Source organism: Balaenoptera acutorostrata, chromosome 20, assembly GCF_949987535.1.
Source record: "Balaenoptera acutorostrata chromosome 20, mBalAcu1.1, whole genome shotgun sequence".
Taxonomy (NCBI): Eukaryota; Metazoa; Chordata; class Mammalia; order Artiodactyla; family Balaenopteridae; genus Balaenoptera; species Balaenoptera acutorostrata.
The window spans coordinates 52,582,792-52,610,005 of record NC_080083.1 but is presented as its reverse complement, the minus strand read 5'-3'; the positions used below and the strand labels follow the sequence as shown (position 1 = coordinate 52,610,005).

The following is a 27,214-nucleotide window of genomic DNA, read 5'->3' as shown; positions in this document are numbered from 1 at the left end:
ACAGGGCCGCTCGGGGCGTTTAAACATCTGCGGCACTCATTTCATCTCCTGGCGCCTGGTGCCCTCGGCGCCCTCCCGGTGTCCTGAAGAAAATGTGTCTGTGGGTCTCTAATGGATGCTGAATCCGTGAGATCTGGGGATGCAGATGGCAGTGCAGGCGGCTTTTCTTAATCGAAGGCAGGCGTCAGGCGGTGAGAGGGGAAGGCCACTGGGGCCTCAGCGCGTGCCTACCAGTCACTCTCAGATTGGCCTTCCTTGTGGTGACATTGTCCCCTGAGTCTTGTTGGTGCCTCCGGGGACGCTTATTGCAGCAGGCCTGTGACGGAGAAGATAAGGCTGAGTCAGTGCCTCATCCCATTTCTGTCCCTATTGATGCTGGCACTGCTTTCCTCCTTTCTTAGTCTACTTCTTGTTAACCTGTCTCTGAGAGCTTGTTCAAGTCCAGCTCTGCAACACGATCCTCTCCCTTACAGCCCGGCAGTGGCTGCTGCTTCATTGGGTTGGGGTGGGGGGCAGTTACACGAAGCAGTGGTCCCTAGACCTGTCCCTCAATACAGGACTCAGAGCCCCACTGTCACCCATGTTGGCACAGGCCTTGGTGCGCCCGAGCTGTCAGAGGTGCATTGGCTCTTTGGTCCACACACCAGTCCAGGGAGTGACTATTGGCACCATCTCCATCTCAGACCCTGGAAACCAAGACGAGAGGAGGTTGAGTGTCTTGCTCAGTCACTTGTAAGTGACAAAGCCAGCTCCTGCCTGCTCCATCCGCCAAACCGCCTGGTCATTGTGCTGGGTTTTCTTTCCAGAGACAACACTTGCCCACGCTGATCTGAGCACGTCTTCTGAACTAGAAGCCAGTGAGTCACACGTGAGATGCCTACTTTTGAGAGGGGCATCTGAGATTCTAAGCTTAGACGCGCCTAGGAACCAGGCATCTCTTTCTTGGACTGTTCATTCATTCATTCAGCAAAGAGTTGGTGTGTGCCCTTGCATTCTTATCAGGAGAAGGAAACATGAAAACATAAATTAAAAAATATGAAATTACAAAGTGTGCTAGATGGAGCTATAACATGGTTACTGGTGCTTCTCTGATTGAGCAGCCTGGAAGGCCTGTCTCCTGGAGGGCGCTCCACCTGGCCGGAAGGAGCCGGCCCCGCGAGGTGGGGGACGGCATCCCAACCGGGAGCCTCGCAGACTGAGTTGGGCACAAGTTTGGTGTGCTCCAAGTGCCGCCCTGGAAGGGCATTCGTAGGTCCGGTATTTAGAATTAACGCACTTAGAGGGTTCACAGTGGCCCCTCAAGGCTGACTCAAATCACTACGTCACACAGGGCAGCTGAGCACTTAGCAGCTTGGTTAGCACCTAAATAGGAGATGGAGCCAGATTGTTTCCAACTTTAGTTGCTGGGTTGCTGTACGGGTACGCGGTGACGTTTACACTTCCATGCCAGCCACCGGCAAGTGTTGGCGTGCCGGCGGTGTGTACCACACCAGGTGCTAGGGGGTGATGATGGGAGAAGACTAACAGTGTACGAGATGGTGTGTCCTCAAGAGCTTAAAAACTGATCGGGGGCTCAGGTTCATATCTGTAGAACCATTAACAAGGAAGGCCTGAGCTCACTAGGCTGCAAGCCTCTTGGAGCTGAGATTGGACTGGACGCTCAGTAAGAGGTTGGTAAGAGGTTGGCCTCCTCTCCTGTGTGGACAGCGTGTAGTGGGCAGTCAGTGAATGCCTGTGAGTGGATAGTGGTCCAGAGAGGAGAGAGCCCTCGGCAAGCTGGAGATTCTGGGGCCAACTCCATGGAGGAGGACCCACGGGCTGGGCTTCACAGAGGAGGCAGTATTTGGATCAGTGGCAAGGAACACCGGCCATGCTTTGCTCTGTAAGTCTGTTAGCTGCAGCTTTCCACCAAAGGAGGGAGCGGTAGTACAAAGCCTGATGGATGCGCTCTGTTTGCAAGATGGAGAATGGGTACGACTGGAAAGCCACAGGGAGGGTTGTCCCTCATCTTACCTGAAGAAGGTGGTCAGCCGGTCCTTTTGCAAGATCTGTAAGATTACTTCCATGAGTGATGGCCCAGGTCAGATTGGTGTGCCATGTATCATGTCTCAGAGCTGTAAAGCTTCGCTGTTCACTACTGGGATCGCAGCCAGAACGCTCCTCCTTCTATTCCAGGTATAGCAGGAGTCAGTTTGGAGGTGACAGCACCAACAACTCGCCTCACCGTTGCACGATCTCACGATGGCACCATTCTTCTGCTACCACAGGGATGCGTTTAATAATTAACCATAGAAAGTAGAGCAAAATGATGCAAAAAGTTTTCAGAAATTCAGATCAACAGTAACGGTACTGTTATTAGAAGTAATGAGAGCTGAACTAAGAATTTGCTCATATTAAGAAAACTTTGAGGTGAACCCAATACTAGAACATAAAAAGGTCTTGACAGGCTGAGTAGCTAAATGCAGATGATCAGAATTATGTATACAGATCTCACAGTGGTCCCCAGAAATCACATGTATAAGTATGGGATTTGGAAAATTTGATAGAACACTAGCCCCTGTGGGAAAAGTCAGTATTTTAGTAAACTGAACTTAATTTGGGTCAACTCTTCGAAATGACTGCTCCGAAAATAGAAAAATCTAGAGAAGGGAGGTGATAGACCCTGAGGGGATGGGGTGGGACATGGAGTGGGCGGCCATGTGAGAAGCACTTTAAGGAACTGGGATTTTTAGCCTGGAGCAGAGAAGGCTCTGGAATGACAGGTAACTGTTTTAGATAATGGAAGACTCATGAGATTCAGGTGAATTACATGTATCTGTCTGGTACCAAGAAGCGCTAGCGTCAGAGCTGCCGGGCGGGAGCTTCAGCGAAAGCGGTCTTGGTATCCCGAAGAACCGCCCGGTGGTCAAAACCGCCGAGACGAGCTGGGTAGCAGGGAGCGCACCCCAGGCAGAGTGAGGGCTGTGAGGGGCGAGGTGAACCAGGAGGGTGGTTGCACTGGAGACGATGTGTAAGGCCCCTCCGACCCAGGCAGCATGAGTTTTGGGGATGCCAGGAAAAGCAAGAAATAGATGACTTCCAAGTGGAAAAAACTACTGGTTTATTCAGGGAAAGAAAGGAAAAATGGGAAGAGAGAAAATTTTACATCTACTAAAAAGTAGAATTTGGGGAATTCCCTGGCGGTCCAGTGGTTAGGACTCCGTGCTTTTACTTCTGAGGGCCCAGGTTCAATCCCTGGTCCAGGAACTAATATCCCGCAAGCCGTGCGGCACAGCCAGAAAAAAGAAAAAAAGTAGAATTTTAGTGTAGCAAAATTAAGTAGCTCGACAACGAACGATTCTCTCCCGCCTGCCTCATTGTTGGGTCAATGCAGAAAACATGACATTTTGAAAATAAAGTGGGTTTTGTAGTATCACTTATATATCCAATTAGGGCATTTGAGGGGGTTGTCTTTGTTGTACTTTTTCCAACAGCTTTATTGGGGTGTAATTTACACACCACTTTAAGTGTACAACTCAATGGTTTTTAGTAAATCCCCTGATTTATGCAACTATCACCATAATCCAGTTTTAACACATTCCCATCACTCTAATAAGATCCCTTGTGCCCATTTATAGTTAATCCCATTGCTACCCCAGCTCCAGACAACCACTAATCTACTTTCTTTTCTGTATATTTGTCTTTTCTGGACATTCCATGTAAGTGGAATCAAACAATGGGGTCTTTTTTGTCTGGATTTTTTTTTTTTTTTTTTTTACTTAGCATAATGTTTTCAGGGTTTATTGATATTATAGCATGTACCAGTATTTTATTCCTTTTTATTGTTGAATGGTATTCCATTTCTTTATTTATCCATATCATTGATCATCAGTCAGTGGCTCTTAGGAGGAATGTTGCTATGAATACTCATGTACGAGCCTTTATATGGACATTTATTTTCATTTCTCCTGGGTGGATTCCTAGGAGTGGAATTGCTGGGTCATATGGTCAAATTTATGTTTAACTTCTAAGAAATTGCCAAATTATTTTCCAAAGCGGCTGTAGCATTTCACATTCCCATCAGCAGTGCCTGAGAGGTGGGATTTTCCACATCCTCTCCACGTTTGTCATCGCCTGCTCCTTTGATTTATAGCCATTCTTGTGAGTGTGGGGTTTTAATTTGAACTCACTGAGGCACGCCATGTGGAGCACCTTTCCTGTGCTCATTTGCTGTCTATCTATCTTCTATGGCAAAGTGCCCGTTAACATCTTTACCCACAGTTTCTTTTCTCTGGGTTGTCTTCTGATTATTGAATTGTAAGAGGTCTTTATATATTTTGGATGTGAGTTCTTCTCAGATATATAATTTGGAATTATTTTCCCGAAGGCTACTTTACAAGTTACAAAAGTGAAAATGTGCTACATGTAACTTAGGTTGCTCATAAAATTATCATGTTTGTTATATTAAACTCAGGGATTGAGTTTATTTGGGCACTTCCAAAATTTCTGATTTAATTTGTTTTAGAACTTGTTGGGGGTTTGTAGCAAATAAATAGGAGCAACTATAATTTCTGAGCCCTTACGATGTACCAGGTTTTGTGCGAACTTGTTAGGTGTTAACTTATTCCACTTTTCTAGTTCCTGTGGGGCTGGGTGGTACAGATGATGTGACTGAGTCGCAGAGAGGTTAGGTAACCTGCGCAGAGTCACACAGTGAGAAGTGGCAGAGCCTGGAGGGTTCACACGCAGGCCTCTCTGATTCCACCCCCTTATCTCTGTGCTGCGTGTAAACTGAAGGATCCCTTAACATTCTGCAAGTTTGTGTGTGGCTGTTGAGAAGGAGGAAGGGTTCATTTTGGTTGGGGACATATCAGGAAAGGTCTTACAAGGGAGGTGGCATGAGTTTCATGAGTCTAAGTGTCTGGTCTCCGGGGCACCAGGTACCTGGGAGGAAGAGGCGCACTCATGTCTGTTTAATGCAGCCCTGCCAGGAAAACCTCAGAGGAAAATTATCCTGGAAGATCAAGAACAGCAAACACAACCTGATTCTATTTGGAAACTATCGTTTCTGTGGTGTTTTAACAAATTGACAGGAAGAGACAGAATTTCCAGCAATGCTGCCGGCAGGTCTACTCGGCACGAGGTGTGGAGTAACCCTGGCATCCCATGGACTAGAAAGGTTAGGATCAATCTCTATGAAACACTTGGAGGCATTACGTCCAAGTCTGCTGCTGAGCAGGCCAGCTCCGCCCTCCAACAGCCCCACCCTCCCCCTCCCCCTCCCCTCCTCCCACCTTCTTTACCGAGAAGCTCCCTGTGAGGGTGCTTCAGTACATTCAAGGGGGGACGCCTGGAGGGCACAGCCTGAAGGTAGGGGAGCATCTCAGGAGGGAAGTGCTCCTTGCCCGTCTGGACCAAGAGGGTGCTCCCTGGAGCTCGTCTGGATTTCGCCTCTTCCCCTCATTTTAGAAACTGCCTTTTCCGAATGTTACAGGCTTTTTAGCAGCTTTTCAGAGTACTCTGCTTGGAGGAGACTTCTGCTTGGCTCCTGGGCCCATAGCTCTCAGTAAAGGGTCTGTCTGAAGATCAGCCTTGACACCAGGAAGGCCAAAGAAAATCAGGTTTTTTCAGGGAATGCTTAAAAAATAATCTTAGGTTCAGATTTATTTCTGTACTATTTAATAGAAAAGAACCTGTTTTCATTGTGTCGTAAACATATTGAATAAGCACGTGGGAAACTGCTCCTTCCCTCTCTTTGACCCCGTGTCTCTCTGGTTTTTGTTCGCAATCTCCAGAGGGACTCGTGCCAGTACTGGTGCTGTTGTTGGCTGGCTCCGCGAACGGGCAATAGTTTATCACTCTGTAATAAATTCAGTAAAAGGGAGATTATCTCCAGTGTTGTTTTAACTCCTGCTCACCACTGAGCCTTGGAAATCATCACTCCTTTCCCCCCAGGATTTTAAGATACATTTTTCTACATTTGCTTCACAAGTAAAGATTGGCAGGCTTCTGTTCTGTGGGAGCTGTTAAAGGCAGAAGGGAAGGGATGTGAGGAACAGCAGAGCTGCACACATAAACCGTTCGATTTTAAGGCTCAGTACAGATTTTTTAAAAAATCATTAGGAAACAAGCTGCCTGTGTGGCTTTTGAAAAATATCAGTCAGCTTATTCAGAGGTAGAATTATGTAATTTTCTAATCTCTCACATCTCTCAGGTGCTTTGTTCACCATCAAACTATTTTGATAGCCAGTATCTTCCAGGAGAAATTAACAAGAGCTTCATTTAAGTCAACATTTTTTTAAACTGCAGGTCATAGTTTATTAGTGCCTGTAAAATCAGTTTGGTGGGTCACAGCCTTGCATTAAAAAAAAGAGAAAAGGTTAGAAAATATCCTTGTTTTTCTAGCAACATGAATGCTCTCTGGCCCTATTGTTTGAATGTGTATATTTACATATGATTGTGTATATGTGTATATCAGGTCACCATGCAAAATGCATTTCTTACTAGGAGTTGTGATCAAAAAAGTCTGAGAGCCTCTTATGTTCCCTGAGGACCTGGACATACTGGCTCCCTAATGGTCCAACCTCGAGTTGTCAGTGCTCTTAATATGTAGCTCGTCTTTTCCTATTGATTGTCCCTGTTAATGCAAATAATCAATAACCAATCTATAATAAAGGATAGAAGAGAGTTTTATTTGAGCCAAACTGAGGGCTATAGTCCAGGACAGCCTCTCAGTAGCTCTGAGGAGCTGCTCTGGAGAAGCATGGTTTTCAGCACAGTTTTATATCCTGTCAGAACAAAGAATATACACCAAACATGACAGAGGTGCATCCCTTCAAGCTTTCAAAAGAGACAGATTAGCAGCTACACTGCAAGGCAGCATGACCTTGGCATCTGAGAAGGGAACTTATCTTTGAAGGGGAACTAGCATGGGTGTCATAGGAAGGGAGGCATTTATCCCTGTTTTCAAGTGGAAATTCTTCTGGATATTCTGCATTTTTTTTTTTTTTTTTTTTGGCCATGCCACATAGCTTACAGAATCTTAGTTGCCCAAGCAGGGCTTGAACCCGGGCCCCAGCAATGAAAGTGCCGAGTCCTAACCACTGGACCCCTAGGGAATTCCCTGGATATTGCATTCTTTTCTTTAAGTGGTTAAAGCAGTTGTACAATGTATGATGAACAGGCCATAAGACAGGCTGTTCTAGTTAACATAAACTTCAGGCCAAATCATGTATAAGCCAGAATGACTTACCCATACCTCAGTATGTGAAAATTTCTTCCATCATCCTGAATGCCTGTTGTGCCCTCAGCCTAATGCCATGTTATGGTTTCCTATAACCTGCCACATTTTTAATTAAACGTTTGCTGATACATATACCTCAACTTCCTCTTCTCTTCTTGTTCAAGAAGTAATTTTGACAATTTATTGTCATTTTACTTTAAATTAAAAGCCCATTCCCATTTTGACCACATGCTTTGTCCTTCAGAACTGCAGAAGGACACATTAGCCATGACTGATTTCCCCTTCCTGGTAGAATGAATTGAACCTTTTGTCACCAAGAAATGTCACTCTTCATCTCTGGTAATGCCTTTGCCAGAGTCCACTTTGTAGGATAGTAGCGTACCCATACAGCTATCATTTGGTTAGTGTTTGTAGAGTGTGTCTTTTCATATGTATATACATAATGTGTGTGTACATAATTTTATGTATGATATGTAAATAATTTTATATATATTTAAGCAGGTATCTTTATATATATTTCTATAGCTTTATATATTTAAGGTGTATCTGTTTTTAGCAGGATATAGTTGACTTTTCTGTTTTTAAATCTAGACTAAAATTTTTTGATTTTATTTTTTATAAATGTATTTATTTATTTATTTATTTATTTATTTTTGGCTGTGTTGGGTCTTTGTTGATGCACGCGGGCTTCCTCTACTTGCAGCGAGCGGGGGCTACTCTTCGCTGCGGTGCACAGGCTTCTCATTGCAGTGGCTTCTCTTGTTGCAGAGCACAGGCTCTATGCGCGCAGGCTTCAGTAGTCGTGACACACGGGCTCTAGAGCACAGGCTCAGTAGTGGTGGCGCACGGGCTTAGTTGCTCCACGGCATGTGGGATCTTCCCAGACCAGGGCTCGAACCTGTGTCCCCTGCATTGGCAGGTGGATTCTTAACCACTGAGCCACCAGAGACATCCCCAAAATTGGTGACTTTAATTGAAGTTTCAAGTCTTTTTATAGTTGGTATAATAATTGACATATTTGAGTTTAAATCTACCACCGTGTTTCTTTTTTGTTTTTTCCCCCATTTCTTTTTTACACCTTCCTTTTTTTCTCCTGCATTGCCATCTTTTATATTGATTAACAGTTTTACTACCCTTCCTCCCCTTCTTTTGGCTTGTTAACTATGTGTTCTTTTCCTACACTCGAGTGGCTACCCAGAGCCATGGTCTCCTTGTGTTTTCTGTTAAAGGCCAGGCAGTGAACACTTAAGCCTCTGTGAGCCACATAAAGCCTCTGTTGTTTATTCTTCTTTATCTTCTGTTACAGCCCTTTAAAATTATAAGGCTTGTTATTAGCTTTCAAGCCATACAAAAAATAGGCTGCTGGCTGGATTTGGCCCGAGGGCCATAGTTTTGGCAACCCCTGGCTTATTAAAGTCTAATATAAATTAGTACTTTTACCACTTTCCAGGTGATGCAAGGACCTTAGAACAATTAACTTCATTTACTCACTTCCTTAATTGTATACAATTACTGTCATATATTTTAACTCTGCATATATTATCATCTCCATAAACATTATTAATATTCTATAGAGTTAATACTTATTTTTACCCACATATTTACATCTTCTATTGTCTTTCATTCCTTCCTGCACCTCAGAGCTTCCATCTGAGAATATTTTTCTTTATTTCCTTTAGTGCAGGTTTGCCAGTGAAAAGTTATATTTTTATTGTTTGAAAACGCTGTAATTTCCCCTTCATTTGTTTTTACATTTTTTTAAAATTATTTATTTATTTTTGGCTGCGTTGGGTCTTTGCTGCTGTGCTCAGGCTTTCTCTAGTTGTGGCGAGTGGGGGCTACTCTTCGTTGCAGTGCGCGGGCTTCTCATTGCAGTGGCTTCTCTTGTGCAGCACAGGCTCTAGGTGCGTGGGCTCCAGTAGTTGTTGTGCGCGGGCTCAGTAGTTGTGGCTTGCAGGCTCAGTAGTTGTGGCTCGCAGTCTCAGTGGTTGTGGCTCACGGGCTTAGTTGCTCCACAGCATGTGGGATCTTCCCAGACCCGGGCTCAAACCCATGTCCCCAGCATTGGCAGGTGGATTCTTAACCACTGCGCCACCAGGGAAGCCCTTGTTTTTACATTTTTAAATTGACATTGTTGAAATATAGCTTACATTCAATAAAATGAACTCACTTTAAGTATATAGTTTGATGAGTCTTGACAGCTTTATACACCCATGGGACCACCATCACACTCAAAATATGTCCTGAAAGTTCCCTTGTACCTCATCCCAGTTAATCCCCCACCCTAGCCCCCAGACCCAAACAACCATTGATCTGCTTTTTCTCATACATTAGATTTATCTTTTCTAGAGCTTCAGATAAATAGAAGATGATACTGTATTCTTTTGTGTCTGAAGAATGGAATGGCTGGGTGGTGTGACAGGTGTGTGTTTAACTTTATCAGAAACTTCCCAGCTCAGCATTCGCCCCAGTCATGTGTGAGTGGCCAGATGTTCTGCATCCACGTTGATACTTGGTGTTCTTAGTCTCTTTAATCTTAGCTGTCTAATGGGTGTGTGATGCTGTGTCCTGAGGCTTTAACTAGCATTTGCCTAGTGACTAGTGGTGCTAAGTGGCTCTTCATGTGCTATTGGCCATTAATTTATATTCTTTAATAAAATGTATATTCATGTCTCTTGCCAACTTTTTAATTGTGTTGTTTGTCTTCAAGAGACCTTTACATATTTTGGATATAAGTCATTGTCAGATCTACATCTTGTGAATATTTTTGGTCAGTCTGACTTTTGTTTTCATTTTCACAACAATCTCCTAAAGACCAGGAGTTTTTCATTTGGATAAAATCCGACCTAATAGTTTTTTCTTTTATGATTTATACTTTTGTGCCCCACCTAAGAAATCTTTGTGTACCCCAGGGTAGTGAAGATTTTCTCCTAAAACTGTTATAGTTTTAACTTTTATGTTTAAGTTTATTGTCCGCTTCAAGTTAACTTTTATACATGACGTGCAGTGAGTCAAGGGTCAGTTTTTTCTGTATGGATGTACATTTGTTCCCACATCATCATGGAAATAAAGTCTTTTTCCCATTAAATTACTTTGGTACCTTTGACAAAAATCATTTGAATGTAATTGTGTAGTCCTTTTGCTTTGTCCTATGACATAGATCTCTATGTCTATCCTTATGCCAGAACCACACTGTCTTGATCATTGTAGCTTTACTGGAAATCTGTTCCCTTTCAAAATGGTTTTGGCTATTCTAGCTCCTTGCATTTCCATGTCAATTTTAGAATCAGCTCATCAGTTTCTAACAAGCCTGCTGGGATTTGTACTGTGATTGCGTTGCATGTGTAGACCAATTTGAGGAGAATTCTTGTCTTAACAATACTGAGTCTTCTGCCATTAGCGTGGTGTGTCTCCCCAGTTAAGTCTTTTAAAAATTTATTGCAGCAATACTTTGTAGTTTGTTGTTGTTGTTTACTTTTCATTTTAATCCCATGAATTCAGCAAATGGCATCAAACATCTCTGACTGTGACAAATGCAGTATAAAGTGAAGTTCTCTGTTGAGGGGAGTGGTCAGAGCTGTTCAAGGGGATTCCGAGGGGATACATCTTACAACGAGGAAGTCAGGGACAGATGCTTCGAGGTCACTGTGTGAGAGCAGGGGAGATCCTCAGGCCTCTGCCTGGTTCTGGTCAGAAGTCTGGTCAGTGAGATCAGGATTGGGTGTCCAGAGAGAAGCTTTCAGTCAACAGTGCATGTCACATGCCCAGGAGGACATTAACCCCCATCATGTAGTGATGCTGGACCAGATCTTCCTCTTTTGTTGCTGACTGTTGTATTTAGTTTCTGGAATTTTAAGTACTGCAGAGAAGTGACGGAGGCTGCAGGCATCTGCTGGACATTGAGGCATTTCACCTGTATCACCATCATTACTGGACATTCTTGTTGTAGTTCACTGGGTATCCTCCCAACAGTTCTTTCTTTTCTTTTTTCTTTGGCCTCACTGCACAGCTTGTGGGATCTTAGTTCCCTGACAAGGGACCTTTCTTGAGAGTCAGTTTATTGTTAGAGCTCTATGTGCATCTACCTGAGTACCTACTATATATCAGCCATTGTGCTTCACGTACATCATCTCATTTAACTTAATCCAAAAAGTGGGTCCTTATTGGCGTTTTCAAGGGATGGAGCATAAAAGAAGTAGAGTCATACAATAGTAAGTAAAAGTTCAAGAACCAAACCCAAACTTTATAGCTCCAAACTTGTGTTTTTAACTGTGGTATATTCCATTCTACCCTTTTCTAGTTCTTGGAGTCCTCAGTCTAATTTAGATATTTATTCATGGTTTTTCTGTAGCACTAAGTGGGTTCATCTACCATGATCATTATCACATACTGACTTAGTTGTCTTGATGCTTTGTAGTTTTAACTGTATATATTTTGCAAATAGTTTGTTAAATTAATTTCAGTTTTTATATTGTTCAATGATAGCATGTAGAAATGCATTTGATTTTTGTATAATAGCCTCATTTTTCTAACTATGCTAAACTCACTAATTAGTTCTGATACCTGTTTTATAGATTCCTTAAGATCTTCTATGTATATAATTGTGTCATCTGCAAATAAATACAGTTTTACTTCTTCCTTTCATATCTTTATGTCTTTAATTCCTTTTTCTTTCTTTACTGCACTGGCTAATGCCTCCACTACAAAGTTAAATAGAAGTGATGAAACTGGGCCTCCAAGCTGTAATCCTAATTAAGGATCAGTTAGGGGAAAACATTTTATCTTATATCACTAAGGGTAATGTGAGTTGTGAATTTTTCATAGATATCCTTTATCAGGTTGAGGAAGTTGTCTTTTGTATATAGTAGTTTCCTGAGAGTTTTTATCATGAACAGGTGTTGAAATTTATCAAATGCTTTTTCTACATCTGTTAAGATAATAATTTATTCTCCTTTGTTCTGTTAATAGTTTCATTACATTATGGATGTTCAAATGTTAAACAAACCTTGCATTCCTGTGATTAACCCCATTTGATCATGGTGTATTACCCTTTGATATACTGCTGGATTTGACTTACTAATGTTTTATTAAAGATTTATGCACCTGTATTCTGAGGGGTAATGATTTTCTCTATAATCCAGTGGGGTGCAGCCACACCCTCTCCAGCAAGATCTAAGTCTTAGCCTTGGGTGGGGCCTCTTCCAAATTTGCTCCTTCTTTGGGTGTACTCCCTGAGCTGAAGAGGTAGTAGCTACTCCCTACAGATACCAATCCTGTCTTTTTTTAGAGTTCTTTTTGTCCTTCTTAGTAGTTAGTTGATCTCCATATTTTAGTTAAAGCATTTAATATTAAATTTTCTCTGCTTAATTTACTGGCATGGTTTTTGTCTCCTGACGAGACCCTTGCTAATACACGTTCCCTTGAAAGTTATATGCATTTTTTCCTCTGACTATTTTTAGGAAGTTCTCTTTGTCTTGGATTTTGGCGGTTTTATTTTGATGTGCCTATGTGGGCATTACTTGTATTTGTCCTGCCTTATGACTATAGCATTTCTTCAACCTGAGTGCTATAGACTGAATTATGGCCCCCAGGGAGAGCGTCCTCACCAGAACCTGACCATGCTGGCACCCTGATCTTGGACTTGTAGTGTCCAGAACTGTGAAGAAATAAATTTCAGTTGGTTAAGCCACCCAGTCTATGGTATTTTGTTACGACAGCCTGAGCTCACTAGACACTGTGCCTTGATGTCTTTCATCAGTTGTAGAAAATTCTGAGCCATCGTATTTTTTTTTTAAAGAGTGACTCCTTTTTTGCATTATTTAAATGCTTTTTTTAAATTTATTTATTTAAATATTTATTTATTTATTTAGGCTGTGCCAGGGCTTAGTTGAGGCATGCGGGATCTTCGTTGCGGCATGCAGGATCTTTAGTTGTGGCATGTGGACTCCTAGTTGCGGCATGGGGACTTTTAGTTGCGGCGTGCATGCAGGATCTCATTCCCCAACCAGGGATCGAACCCGGGCCCCCTGCATAGGGAGTGTGGAGCCCACCCACTGGACCACCAGGGAAGTCCCTGAGCCATTGTGTTTTTGAATATTGCTTCTATTCCATTTTCTCTTTTGGGGACGCCAGTATGTACATCTTAGGTCTTTTCACAATATCCACTGTTTCTTATCTATTTTTTTCTTATGTCCCAATCTCTTGTCTCTTTTGCTTAATTTTGAGTATTTTTTCTTCTGAACTGTTTTCCATATCTCTCTTCAGTGTTGTCTGATCTGCTGTTCAGCCCATCTATTGAGTTTTTAAATTTAATATACTGTATTGTTAAGTTCTTGAGGTTCCCAGATTTCCAGAGTTTATTTTATAGTTTCCAGTTCTCTGCCAGAGTTTTCCATCCTGTGCATTAATTCTGTGAACATATTAAGTAAAATTATTTTGAAGTTGGTGTCTGATATTGCCAATATCTGAATCCTGTGTCCATCTCTTTCTCTTGTCAGTTGTTTTTCTTGGTTTTAAACCTAGAAATGCCTGGCGGTGTTTTGTTTGTTTTTTTGTTTGGAGTTTTTTTGAGGTATAGTTGATTTACAATATTATATTATTTTCAGGTGTACAACATAGTGACTCAAAATTATTATCAATTATATTCCATTTATATTTATTATAAATGCTTGGTTTTTTTTTACTGAATGTTGCAAATTGAAAATGGAAATTGTACAGAAATCTGGGATGATTTGAGGCTGTGAGGTCTGTGTTATTTCTAGTTCATCCTTTGCACCCAGCTCCAAGACTGGGGGTTTTACCTGAGCTCCATCTCCTTGGTGGGCCCTCAGTTTTTGTTCTCCAGCCTGTGAGTCTGCCAAGCTCAGCTTAGGCTCTCTGCCTCTCAGAGTTGCCAGGTAACTCTGGGACAAATGGAGCCCCAGGTGCCGGCTCAAGCCTGGGGCTTTTCTCTCTCAGGTTTTGGCGCCACGATTCCCCACAGCCTTGCCAGCCTTCCATTGCCTTCAAAAAGATTTACACACACACACACACACACACACACACACACACAGCCTTTCTGGTTGTTCTCAGTGGGAGAATGGAATGATCTGAGTCACCTCACCTGCCATTGCCAGGAGATCTTCTAAACCCTAAGAGAGTAATTGAACCGTGCGCCCCAGGCTTTGCAGATGTAATTTAGGGCCCGGCTGACTCAGCACTAAGATAGCATCCCAGTGGCTGCACAGTTGAGTGTCTCTGGGTGAGTGTTGAGAGCTGAGTGCATCGTCCACCGGCTTTCTGCATTTAAACAAGTGTGGCTACATTTCCAACCAGGCTTTCTTACTGCGTGTTTCTCATTTCCTTCTTCCTGACTACTCAGACGTAGTCCTGCAGTCCAGTTAAAGGGGGGCTCTTCTGTAAAACTGCAAACCATTCAGGCTGCAAACAAACCATATCACACTTTATAAACTGCAGGTTCCATACACACTGAAATGGACTTGGATGATCATCACTTGAAATCTGTGAATGGCTAGAAAAAAGCTATTGTGTAATAGGAAATACAGATAATATTAGTGTTGAATTGTACACAATTTTAAATAAAGAGACATTAGAAAGAAGTCTTATAGAGATGTGGCTTGGTCCAGTTCAGCAGAATGTCAGCGTATGAAGAAATATGTCCCAAAATGTACTATCTAGGGCAGAAGTTCCCAACCTTCATTTACGTCAAGTAGTTTTCTTTTCCCACTCAGCTGAATTTTTAGAATGATTGAGATTGTGTGTGTCCGCGCGCGCACACATCTGGTTTCAGTATAGCATTAACTGATTGAGAAAATGTACCTGCACACATATTCAGGGACTCCTTTTGGTGACATCATGAGCACTGTCCCTTACCCCACAGGTTGAGAACCCTGGTCTAGTTTATCTGGCTTTGTCTAATCAAATATCTAACCAGTATATACGGACCTGGATATTCAAAAGAATTATTTTTTTAAAAAATTGCTGGGGATTTCCCTGGTGGTCCAGTGGGTAAGACTCCACGCCCCCAATGCAGGGGGCCCGGGGTTCGATCCCTGTTTGGGGAACAAATCCCACATGCATGCCGCAACTAAGAGTTTGCATGCCACAACTAAGAGTCCGCATGCAGCAACTAAAAAAGATCCCACATGCCACAACAAAGAACCCGCGTGCTACAACTAAGACCTGGCACAGCTAAAATATAAATAAATGAATGAATGAATGAATTTTTTTTAAATTGCTGGGTTCGCCTCCCCATTTTCTTAGTCACAGAGCATTTCTAAGTAATGAATTATTTGCATTAAGTAAATGAATTAGCCCAAAGTTCTCTGCACCATCATTTTCATAAAGCCATTTAAAGCAGACAAAGTAAAAGTGCATCCTCCTTTATTTGAACTGAATATGAGATGATGTAAATTCATAAAACATGAAGTTTTCAAATGTTTTCCCTTTTCGGGTAAACTTGCTTGGCTGCCCTCTTATTAAAAAAAAGTTTCATTTTTCTTTATTATGCAAGTAGCGTGTTTTCAGCATATATATTATTAAATACAGATAAGCAAAAAGAATTAAAATCATCCATAATCTCCACCATGCCAAGATAATTGTTGTTACTACTTTGGTGCAGACCCTCCCAGACTTTTTTCCTAAGTGTATTTATTGGTGGATGTTTTTAACAAAAATGTAGCATGTCTTTTCATATTGTTATTTCAGTGCATTTAAAATTATTTGATTTTGTGCATAAAGAGATATCTGAAGGAATGGTCACCAAAATGTTTCTACTGGTTCTTAGATGGTGAAATTTGGGATGATTTGTGTTATCTTCTTATCACTTGAGTATTTTTAGTGAGTTTGTGTCATTTTCTTGGAAACCATAGTTTTTCATTTAGCATTTTATTTACACAGAGCTGTGATCATGCAGCAAGAATCCATCCACTCACTCATCAAATATGTATCTGTTTTGCATTAGATGCTATGTGTGAACACTAGGTTAGCATGAGGAAGCACGTGGGCCTGCCGTCCAAGAGCCCCAAGCCTAGTGGGAGACGTAGCCCGGGCACCAGCTGTCGTTTACGGAATTCTGTGGGGGCCTCAGAGCAGAACCTGAAAGCCTGGGGGGACCCCTGGGCCAGGGAGGCAGGAGGGCGTCTGCGCAGGTCTGGAGGCACGTGAGCTGTTTGAGGAGGACAAGTTCCGTGTAGCTAGACATCGGCGTGTTGGCGAGAGAGGAAGCTGGGGAGACACAGAAAGTAACGAACGGAGGTGAGGACAGGCAGGGTGAGACATCTACCCCAGACCACGGTGCTGGCTGGTTGATGGGGGCAGACACAGAGACAAGGGACACAAGCTTATTGGGGAGAAGCACGGGAGGGAGGCGAAGAAGTCGCGGCCATGATGCTGAGCTGCGGAGCACAGGCCGCCTGTGGAGGCCCCGCACCTCTGGCCCGGGGATCATCAGCTGGGGCCAGCCTGACGGCTGAGACGGGCTCGTCTCCCAGCTGCACGGTGTACCCGACCATACTCCTCCCGCTGAGCAGCCAGCCCCTCTTGGGGGGTCTGGGCGGTGCCCCTCCATGTCAGTCCCTCCACCACACGGGGTTCAGGGAGCTGCTGGCCAAGTGGGAGCAAATGTTCTTAAGTAGGGAAGTAACATGAGTCAGAAGTGTGGGCTGTGAGCTCGTGCATGTGCTCAGCACTCCACCAGAATCTGTGAAGAGACTGATTTACATCGAGGAAAGTAAGTCATTGCCTACAAGGAATTTATTACCTAGTTACACAGATAATTAACATGCATGGAGCAACACTGAATAAATAAAAAGAAAAGTAAGCAATCGGTGGGCTGCCAAAAAAATCCCGAGGGAGATGCAGTTGAAAAGGACCTGAGCAAAGGCTGTTGTGGTCAAGACATCTTCATGGACAGGGAAGTTGGGCTTCACTTGTGAAGACTGAGCCAGAACCAGCCCAAGGCAGGTGGGAGGCTGTTGCAAGTGGGCAAATGAGAGGAGACTGAGTTTGATATTTTTGTCCAACTGCGAGGTAATGGACCCAACCAGAGGGAACTAGTTTCAAAGTTCATTGTGTCAAGTTGATGGCTTTGAAGCCAAGTGGAAACTTTCTACCCAACTCCATTGGCAGTGTTTTCACCCTTGCTCCTTGGAGAGGCCTCGCAGTGGCCCATCTGGGGAGGTGTGGGCCACTGGGAAGCTGGTGGCTCCCAGCCCCCACCCCTCCAGCCGGAGGAACTCTGCTTTCCTTTATTCCAAGTGAGATTTTGTTGAAATAGAGGGAACTATTTGAAATCACTGCAGCAGTAAGCAGAGAACCCTGTAGATTTTTGAACAAAGGTATACCGGGGGCCATCACCCTGCCTAGTATGAATTGGATCAAGAAGGCCATTGAGGATACCTTTGCAGTGGGAGTGGTTACCAAAAAGCAGTGGAAGAGGTGCCTTGCAAGAAGCAGGAAACACAAGCTACACTTGGGGAAGAGATGAGTGGGCCCTGTCTCTGAGGGTTCGAGCTCTGATGGAAGAGAATCCACGGGGACTCTTGGAGCGAGGACACATGCTACAGGGGAGAAGAAGATGGCAGTAATGAGGATGAGCTTGATTTTAGACATGTTAAATTTGAGCTGTGAAGACAACAAGCAAGGGGTGAAGGCAGACACCTCAGGTTGGGTCATCTTGTAAGATCCAGAAGCAGAGTCGCCATTGCTGGAGTCAGGCTCCACACAGTGGGCAGTGCTGGAAGCTGTAGGTGAACCCAGATGTCGGGGGAGGTGAGAATAAATCCAACGGCAGACAGCGGTGATGAGGAGTTTGAGGAGGTGGCATGCATTTTCCAAGGAAGTGTCTGCTGGCTCTCTGCTGCATCTTCTTTGGAAGTGCTATCCACTTTATTTTGGTCCCCATTTTGCATATGAGGTTAACCTGGGTGACTCAGAGCAGAGAAACAAGACGCCAGAAGTTACCCAGACATGCACAGCTGGGACTAGAGTTCGTTTTTCTCATCTCCCAGTTCCATGATCTGTTCCTAAACTATAGCTTTTTGTGCTTTTCACATAAAAGTTAGTCCTTGATTAACACTGTGGGTTTAAATTTTAAAAGAACCACCTTGATTATTAATGAAATTGGGGGGGAGAGTTAGGTGAAAGAAACTTGTGTAACGAAATGTGTCCTGAGCTTGACACTGTGCTGTGCCTTTCTTCGTGGCCCTGCATCGCTGACCCAGACGGCTTCCAGAGCGGGTTGGGTTTTGACGTCCTTAGGATCAACTACAGAAAGGAAAACGGAAACAAGTAGTTTCTGAAGTGATTTAATTCTTTTTTTTTTTTTTTTTGAAGTGACTTAATTCTAAATGACATGAAAAGGGAGGGAAGTGGGACTCACTTCCACCTTTGTCATCCCAGGCTGCCAAATGCAGATGGGTCTTGCAATGATTGGTTGATTAATCACTTTGAATGGTTCCCAGGTCTGTCTGAAATCCGTCGGGCAGATGGCTTGGTCTGTGGTTTCATGATGAGCTTTAGTGAAAGACATCAGTAGAATTTTCAGGAGATCATAGTGGGAGTCTTAGTTTTGCATTTATCTGCCAGCGATCGTCACAAGATGAGGATTTTAAAAACACACCTAAATGCACACTGACCTCCGCCTGACAAGGAGTGGCCTCTGTTCCCTCCGATGGCTCGGCCGCAGTGCCGGCAGCAGGGCGGGAAGTCTCAGGAGCATCTCCTCACCGCTGGGGATGCAGCGGCCTTTCCCAAGGGTCAAACCCCAAGGAGCCAGCCGGGGCTGTGTTGCTTCACCTGACTCAAGGGGCACTGCACACACCCATGATGCGCTTGGTCCAGGTTTGGAAATAGACCTCAGCAGACCCTCCTTCTTCCAAGAACGCCGTCCTGTCACCACCAGCTGCCAGAGCGAGAGGCGGGTGAGTGGGCAGAGGCGTGGCAGCCAATGCTGACTGCGTGCAGATGTGAAGACAAGGAGAGTGTCGCCACTGCCTCACTGCGGGGCTTTCCTCTTGATCGGCTCTCCTTGCACATGTTGTGTGTAATTATGACGGCACGATATTTGTCCCGCTTCTTTACTTAAGGTTACAAAGCAGTCTTTTTCCCCATATCATTAAAATATTCATAAACAACAGTTTAATAGCTTGTAGTTATTTCATTGTGGTTGTTCCATAATTAATCATTTCTCTATTATCAGTCACATAGGTAGTTTCTGACTTTTCACTGTTATAAATAAAACACTGCAAAACATACCTTGTTTCCACGTTCTTCGTTTCTGGTTCAAGATTGATTCTTGGGAGCAGACTTACTGAGGAAAGGATACAGATGTTTTCTGTCCTTCGTGTGTCTGTCCTTTCCAGAAGGATTGTGCCAGCTCATACACCCAAGGCGTCGTATGTGAGTGGCCGCAAATTGAGCATCACACAAAAGAGTGTCGCCCGGTTGTCTGTTGCGTTTTTTCTTCCTGTGCTCGAATTTCCCCACGGGGGCCGGGGAAGCAAGCCCAGCTCCCTTCACACGCCCCACTGGGAGGCCTGTGATGCTGCTGGCCCACCTCTCACATCCTCACCGCTGGCATTTTCAGTCCAGCGATGCTGCGCCCAGGACTACGTGTGAATTTAAGAGGTGGAATCTAGGCCTGACTAAGTCTGATTTGATGTTGAACAGGTGAAGGATTGTGTGGTGAAGAGCTGGGCCCACAGAGGTCTTCCCGTTGCCCTCGGCTTCTGGGAGGTGACCCGTGTCCTGCCCGACAGGAGTTTCTTGATTAGGGTGTGGGGCCCGTCCACTTGCAGGCTGAGAGCAAGGCTGTGGGGGGCTCCCGGGCCCCGGGGGCCTGCCTGGTCGGCAGAGCTCTGTGCCTGCTGTCACACGGGGGTGCCGGAGGGGCCCACCCGCTGCTCCTGTGCAGATGGGGAAGGGAAGAAAGTGAAGTGGAGGCTGAGTTTTAAGATGTGAGGTTAGACGTACAGGAGTCTCAAAGATCACGGCGAGGCAAGGAGGTCCTCCCGGCGTGGCCGAGCCTCCCCCCAACCCCCGTCTGACGCGTCGTCGTCCCCTCACCCCTTCTCTCCCCACCGCCTCCTGCCTGTGTCACCTGTTTCCACCTCCGTGACCGTTTTGTGTTCCCTAGGATCCCCGGGCGGCTGAACGACAGGAGGACCCCCCTGGGCGAGCTGAACTGGATCTTCACGGCCATCACGGACACCATCGCGTGGAACGTGCTTCCTCGGGGTGAGGCTGCCTGGCCGTGGGCTGGCGGGAAGGCTGCTGCCCCGGAGTCAGGAGACTCTGGCGCTGGGGTGTGAGAGAAGTCGAATGGGAGGACTGAGTTCCCCTCAGTGAAGAAACCTGAGGGGGTGGGCGGGAGAAGGCAGGGGCCCCAAAGGTTCTGCGAGGATGAAGTGAATCGCCCGTCAGGTTGAGAGCAGTGCTGCAGGGCGAGTTCAGAGAAGCGTCTGCTCAGGTCCTCAGTGTTTTCAGGGCAGATTCAGGGCTCATCTGCCTTCCTAGTCACACACCATCCATATTTCTTAAAACCCAAATTACTACTATAGTATAAGACACGTTCATGTTTTTCTGTGACCGGTTGGTTGGGTTCTGCTGTTTGTTCACATTACGTGTGTCATGTAGGTGCTGCCAGTGGCGAATGTGCATGTCAGTTCCAACCTGCTTGTTGCAACTTCTGGTAGAAGGACAGTAAATTTGTATATTTGGCTTTAAATGCTGGACGTGAGTCACTGAAGTCACCTTTTTATCTTTTCTCTGCCCTCAGATCTCTTCCAGAAGCTCTTCAGACAGGACCTGTTGGTGGCTAGTCTGTTTCGAAATTTTTTATTGGCGGAAAGGATCATGAGGTCGTATAACTGCACCCCCGTCAGCAGCCCACGCCTGCCCCCCACGTACATGCACGCCATGTGGTAAGTGTCTCTCCCCAGACCAGCATCAGGTTCTCTAAGGAGCATGGTTTTCCCGTTTCTGCGATAGTCCAAGTGTAAGGGAATTATCTGAACAAAATAGGAAGACGTGGCTCCGAACGTGGAGGCCTGAGTGGTGTACACAAGTTAATAAGGTCGACCCTCAGCTCTGCCTGAGTCCCCTGCAGAAGTGCAGGTGCCTCTAAGGGTCATCCAGGGCTGAGCGGGACGAGTGCCTACAGAGGCCCTGCAGTTCATAGCTCGGGGCGGAGAGGGCCTGCGGGTGAGTTTCTGACTCTGTAGGGATTGGTATTGAGGAAAGAAACTGCCAGCTGAATTCATGAAGTGTATCCAAGATTGCTCCAGAGAATTAAAACTGTTGGGTTCATGACCAGTTAATTTGCATGCTTATTTCACACATATACACACGCTGTCACACACACACACCCACGAGTGTGATCTTTATGATGCTTGTATGTTGATTATAAATTTCCTTCAAAACTGGATTACTGGGACTTCCCTCGTGGTCCAGTGGTTAAGACTCTGCGCTTCCAGTGCAGGGGGCCTGGGTTCAAGCCCTGGTCAGGGAACTAGATCCCGCATGCTGCAACTAAGAGCCCACATGCCGTAACTAAAGATCCCACACGCTGCAACGAAGATCCCGCATACCAAACTAAGACCCGGCGCGGCCAAATAGATAAATAGATATTAAAAAAAAAAAACAAAACAAAACTGGATTACTGCTCCTTACACTACTGCTAGTAGTAAGTACAGTATGATAACAGCAGTAATAATGGAAATTGTTTTGAATCTAGACATTATATCTGAAGGCGTTTGATTTCTTCCTGTTTCCTTGCTTTTGTGACACAAGCAGAATTTGAGGAAGTACTAAAATGGGGCAGTAACAAAGGAAAATGTGTCTTAGTTATATCCAGAGAGAAATCCTAATACAAAATATTTAAAAAGAGTAATTCACTTAAGTTTAGCCCTAAAAACCATTCTATGGTGTATTTTCATGGTCAGGTTTATTTTGGGTAGTGATTTTTTTTTTTTTTTAATATGTGCATGGCCACTTTCCCCCAACTCTGTAAACCCAGAGAACTAAGAAGAAGGTGGTAAACTCACCTCCTCTCATCCACTCAAGGAAAATCAGGAATTAACATTCTTATCTGTGAGATAAATCAAGATGCACTATGCTGGCCAAGCACCAGACTATAAACAGAAATCAAGTTAAAACATGCCTCATCCATATCCTTTGGAAGAGCTTATAGACTAAACTAGAGAACAAGTTATGGAGAAACAGAGAAATAGGAGTAGACCGCACAAAGAGTCTCTGTGCAGCAGTTTAGATCCTGTGTGAACAGAGTGGCAGGACAGCAGACGCAGTTTCCTTCACTCCATGAAGATTAGAACTGGGGAGATGGGGTTGAAAAGCCTCTCTAATGCTTAGGATAAATAATTAGAAAGAAAACCCACATTTCTGAAGGAGGAGATCCTCAAAACAGCCTTATCCTTTAAGTAAAGTGATGCCTTAAATTCTATTTTTTCTGAACCAGGTTTTTATAAAACATCTATTATTAAAAAGGAAAGAAAAAGAAAAAAGAGCTGAACAGGGTCAGTGCTGCGACTAGTCATGGATGGAAAACTAGTTAAGCCACAGGAAAAGGGCATCACACCAGCTGCCCAGTGTGAACGGCCTCCTGGGTGACTGGGGCCACTGGCCAAGCAATTCCCCCCAGGAGGAGGAAATACAGGGTGGACGCGAGGCGCCAGCTTTTAGCGAGAAGCGGCCTATGTCCTTCCCTCCATCTGCCCACCCCACCAAGTCCATGGGACAGTCTTCCTTCTTGTGCATGTTTCTCTGGATATAAAACTGCCTCCTCTAAGATGTGCTCAGCTGCAAAGAGTGAAAAACAACGTGTTGTCCCGGAGAAGAGAGTAAGGAGCACAGCCTGAGCAGAGAGCAGACAGAACAGACAGGGAAGATGACAGCAGGAGAAGGGGACCCAGGGAGGAAGCACGCAGAGATGGCCGGTGCGGAACAGTCACACCTGTCTCTCTTCATCATCCCACAGATCTTTCTCTAGTATTGGCCTCTTAGAACATTTCTGAATTCTGGGATTTGTATAAGTGCTGTTTAATATAAGGTCCAAAGTCTAACAGCAGCATCTCATAATCCCTCCCGTCTCTGTTACTGATACCTTTCCATGCCCTCCTCTAAAACTAGGAATATGGCCCTCTTGCCTGCGAGTTTAGCTCTCCATGAATCTCATAAAACAAATCCTCATTTGTATTTATTTGTTGTACAGAGAAACGTGAGCTAACACAGCAACCCACAGAGACCCAGATAAACATGTGGAAAGCCTCCCGGGTATCCCGGGGCGCGTGGAATTGCTAGCAGTCATACATGCACCCTTGGGGTCTTTCTACTTCCCTGGTTCCAACTTCCCTGCGCATTCCAGGGCCCCTCTGCAGCTGATATGCACCCTGAAGACTTGAGTACAACCTAGTCCCTCCATCCTGCAAAGCGCACTGTCTGTGGCCTGATACCCTCCCCGCTCCCTTTTAGGCGAATCCTGGTTGTTGCACGTTGGGTTCTTTGGGAAGCGGACTCAGAGGTGGGGGTCAGCGTTAGGATGCTGTGAGGGAGGGCTCTGGGGATCACAGCCCTGGACAGGGAGGCGGCCTGACCCCTGACCCAGCCTGGACCAGCACATTCCCAGCCGGCATTGTTGGACCCTGACATCTCCCGCTTCACTCCAGCCCCTGCTGCCCTGTGCACTTGGCATCCACCCATTCCAGCTCAGGAGAGGGACTAAGCAGGTTGCTGAGGAAGAACCAAGGAACGGGACTGGTGAAACAGTCAGAGAGGCTTTGAAAAAGAATGCCGTTTGTCAGAATATTAGCTATAAAAGGGGAAACCGGGGAGAATCTCAGTACCTAACAGAATGCGGATGTAATTGAGATACATATATTTGAAAAAATGTAAGCCATCTTAAAACTTTGTTTGTGAAGATTATTTATTATTATACAAAATATATGTTAAATGACAAAAACAGAACACCAGACTGTATCAGCAGTATCATTACCTCTCTGTTATGCATGGGAAAAGGGCTGGATAGAATTATAACAAGATGCTAATGGTGCTAATATCAGGACAGGAGGTTGGAATGAGAATGCTCCCTTTTAAAAGTTGGTAGATATTACTTTTGTAATTAAAAATCTACATGTAGATGTTTTAAGCCTTTGAAACACTAAAAGCTATTTTTTAAAATTAAGTTATTAAGGTTGAAGTCTCCCTTGTCAAAAATGCAAAACTGGAGACAGAAGAATCATTGTGTGCTTCTTTGCATGAAAAAAAATGTAACTAGTAGAATTCCCTGAGGTTTAGTACCTGCACTTGATCTCATTTGGTATTTTTTAAATGTTGTAGAAAGAGCTCATTAAAATCCTGAGTTGGAAATCATTCACATGCATTAGACTCGTCCCATATTTGTTACTGTACAGCAAATGTACAGCAAACAGGATTGTTACTGAAACAACAGTTGCAGGGATAATTTAACAAGTAGTTGCATACTCACTATGCACAGGACACTGGGAGGCCTTGTAAAGAACATAAAAAGCCTTTCTAAAAAGGTATGAAATCATGCCTGACTATTTATTGAGTATCAAGCACTGGCGACCCAGCCTGGACACACTGTGCGTTTCCAGGTGGGCGTCACGCCCTTGCACGTGGCCCTCGTGTCACTGCAGACACAGGCTCAGGGTCAGACTATGTGGGGTCCTGGTATTGTGTCCAGCCGCCACATTTAACACGGCCCTCTGATTGGACCGTGCTACCGTGTTGTAGATCTAGGGAGGAGAAAACTACTCAGGGTGGGTGATAACCTTTATTTCTTTACGACATCATGCAGAATTGTCTCATGCCAAGTCAGAGACCAGAAATACTTGGTATAAACACTGGGTTAGGCAGCTGTATAGGGCATGCAGCCACGTTGAGGGCCACTGACTTGGTTAAGATGGAAAGACTGCCACATGTTTTCCCTCCTCCCCTGGGGGTAGTTAAAGGTAGTGGTTGGAATATCAGTTGGTAACACCAGATCCAGTGGCTTTACAAATGGGGATTTGTTCCTCTTTCCTGTGTAGCTGAGTGGCTCACGGGAGGGACACGGATCTCCGCTCTTCCCCGCGGCCGTGTGTGGTGCCTGGTCTAGGGAGGCTGGGGATGTGGTCTCTGTCCTGGGTGGCAGGTGTCCAGCTCAAAGTCCTGTCCTTAGGGGAGGTGGGAGAGCGGAGGGAACAGGCAGTGGGCTCAGATGCAAAGGCAGGAGAATGTGAGGCCCGGAAACCTGGAAGGTCATACTCGCCTGCACTCAGGTTTGCCAGCCGCCCCTGAGGTCCGAGGTGCCACATGGGCTCCTTGCCAGTGAAGCGTTGCCATGGGCTTTCAGCAGAGCTCATTCGGGTGATGAAACACTCAACAACAATGCCCATAGCTCTTTCTCCCGCCTCGTAAATAGACGAAAGTTTGTACGTCCCCAGGGAGTGCACAGCCAAGGTAGTTGGAAAGAGCATTTGGAATAAATAATTTACCATCTAGTTACTATATTCCTTGGGTGGTGATGGAAAGGTTGAATTTTCAGCAGGGGGAGGAAGGGAACAAAGCCTAACAAAAATTGAGGTTAAAACACAAAGTCATACACATTCACACTTTGTTTCAGGCGGGGGTGCCAATGATGAAATGCTCAGCACCCGGCTTCTGTTTAATTTTTGATGCCAAGCCATCGGGGAGCCGTTTGCCTTCACTTTCAATTTCAGCAGGTCCTGAAACCTTGCATTTCTCCGTGGTAATAACCTGTGCGTTCCTTCCCATCGAGCGAGCCTGGCTGGCTGACTGATCAGTGCAGATGGAGCCGGGCGCTCTTGGAAGGCTGTCCTCCCGGCCCACTCCTTGGGTGCCTGCCATCTTAGGCCCGTTTCCTGAAAACCCGAGCTCTTGCCTGGATGGCACGTTCTCCAGGCCATGATTCATCAGCAACCCACGGCTCAGAGCCCGGCTGGTCTGCGCCTCGGGGTGGGGAGGCCCGGGATCCTCCCTCCCTGGGGGCGCAGCCTGTGCGGCTGGTCACAGGGGCTGTGGGAAGTGCGAACGTGGACATCTCCCAAGTTCCATGCTCGCCTGGGTGCCACGGCTCAAGGTTTTACAGGACTTGCTTTCCCACTTTTCCTTAGTGAGAATCCCAAATTAAGACTCCAAGTTCGTTTTGATTTTACCCTAGAAAATGTAGCCACTTTTAACCAACTGAGTAAATGCTCAGCAGAGGGTACCGTCGTGCTGCTGAAAAGGCTGCCATGTGATCTAGGGCTTGATGGGAACTGAGGTCCCCAAGCTGACCCTTTCCTTTTGTACAGAATCAACGACCACAGGCCCCAGAGGGAGGCCGGCTAGGCCAGTGCCAGCCTGCTGCTCTCTCCCGGCCTCGGCCTGGGGCTCGCTGCAGCCTCACTGCTGGCTGGCAGTCTGTTTGGCCCCTCGGTGTCCAGTAGGTCTTAGGTGTTCTCCCACGCCCTCTCCTTTCCTCCTGTCCTCCTCGGTGCCTTGAACGAAGTCCCTTGTCCCCTCTCACTTAAACAGCTGTGCCCCTCCAGTCATGGCCCTGCCTTGCTCCCGGTGACACAGGCGAGTCCCTCCTCCGGGGCTTCCTTTCAAGCCAGCAGTCTCCTCTGAGCTGCTTTTCTGGCTGGTGGGACTCGACCTCACTGAGTGATTGGACCCAGGTGGGGGCCAACCCTGGGGAGCCGGCAGGCCCAACGGGCCACACTTCTCAGAAGATTTGCGCCCAGGCCCCGCTGCAGCTGCGTCAGGTTTTGTTTCGCTCCTTGGAAAGGACTGAGGCGGCAGTAGTAGGTCTCGCCAGGGCAGCCTAGTTCCTCTGATACTCTGTCTAGGACACCCCAGCAGGGACGTCTTTAATGGGTTATAATTCTTCTTGCCTCGTGATTTTGAGGAGATGGTTCTGAAAGAGGGCACAGAAGCCAGCTTTACAGAAGGTGCAGTTTCAGGGTGCCCACT

At 45.4% G+C, this 27,214-nt stretch overlaps 1 protein-coding gene across 5 annotated transcripts in view; it reads left to right on the top strand.

Moving 5' to 3' along the window:
- The window catches only part of RPTOR (regulatory associated protein of MTOR complex 1), a 347,491-nt gene that overhangs the window by 228,769 nt on the left and 91,508 nt on the right, over positions 1-27,214 (top strand). For all 5 annotated transcript variants that reach the window (XM_057536142.1, XM_007185837.3, XM_007185836.3 and 2 more), the window contains exons 8-9: positions 20,358-20,458; positions 21,000-21,144. In XM_057536142.1, coding sequence (XP_057392125.1) covers positions 20,358-20,458; positions 21,000-21,144 — 246 coding nt within the window. The remainder of the gene's footprint in view (positions 1-20,357; positions 20,459-20,999; positions 21,145-27,214) is intronic.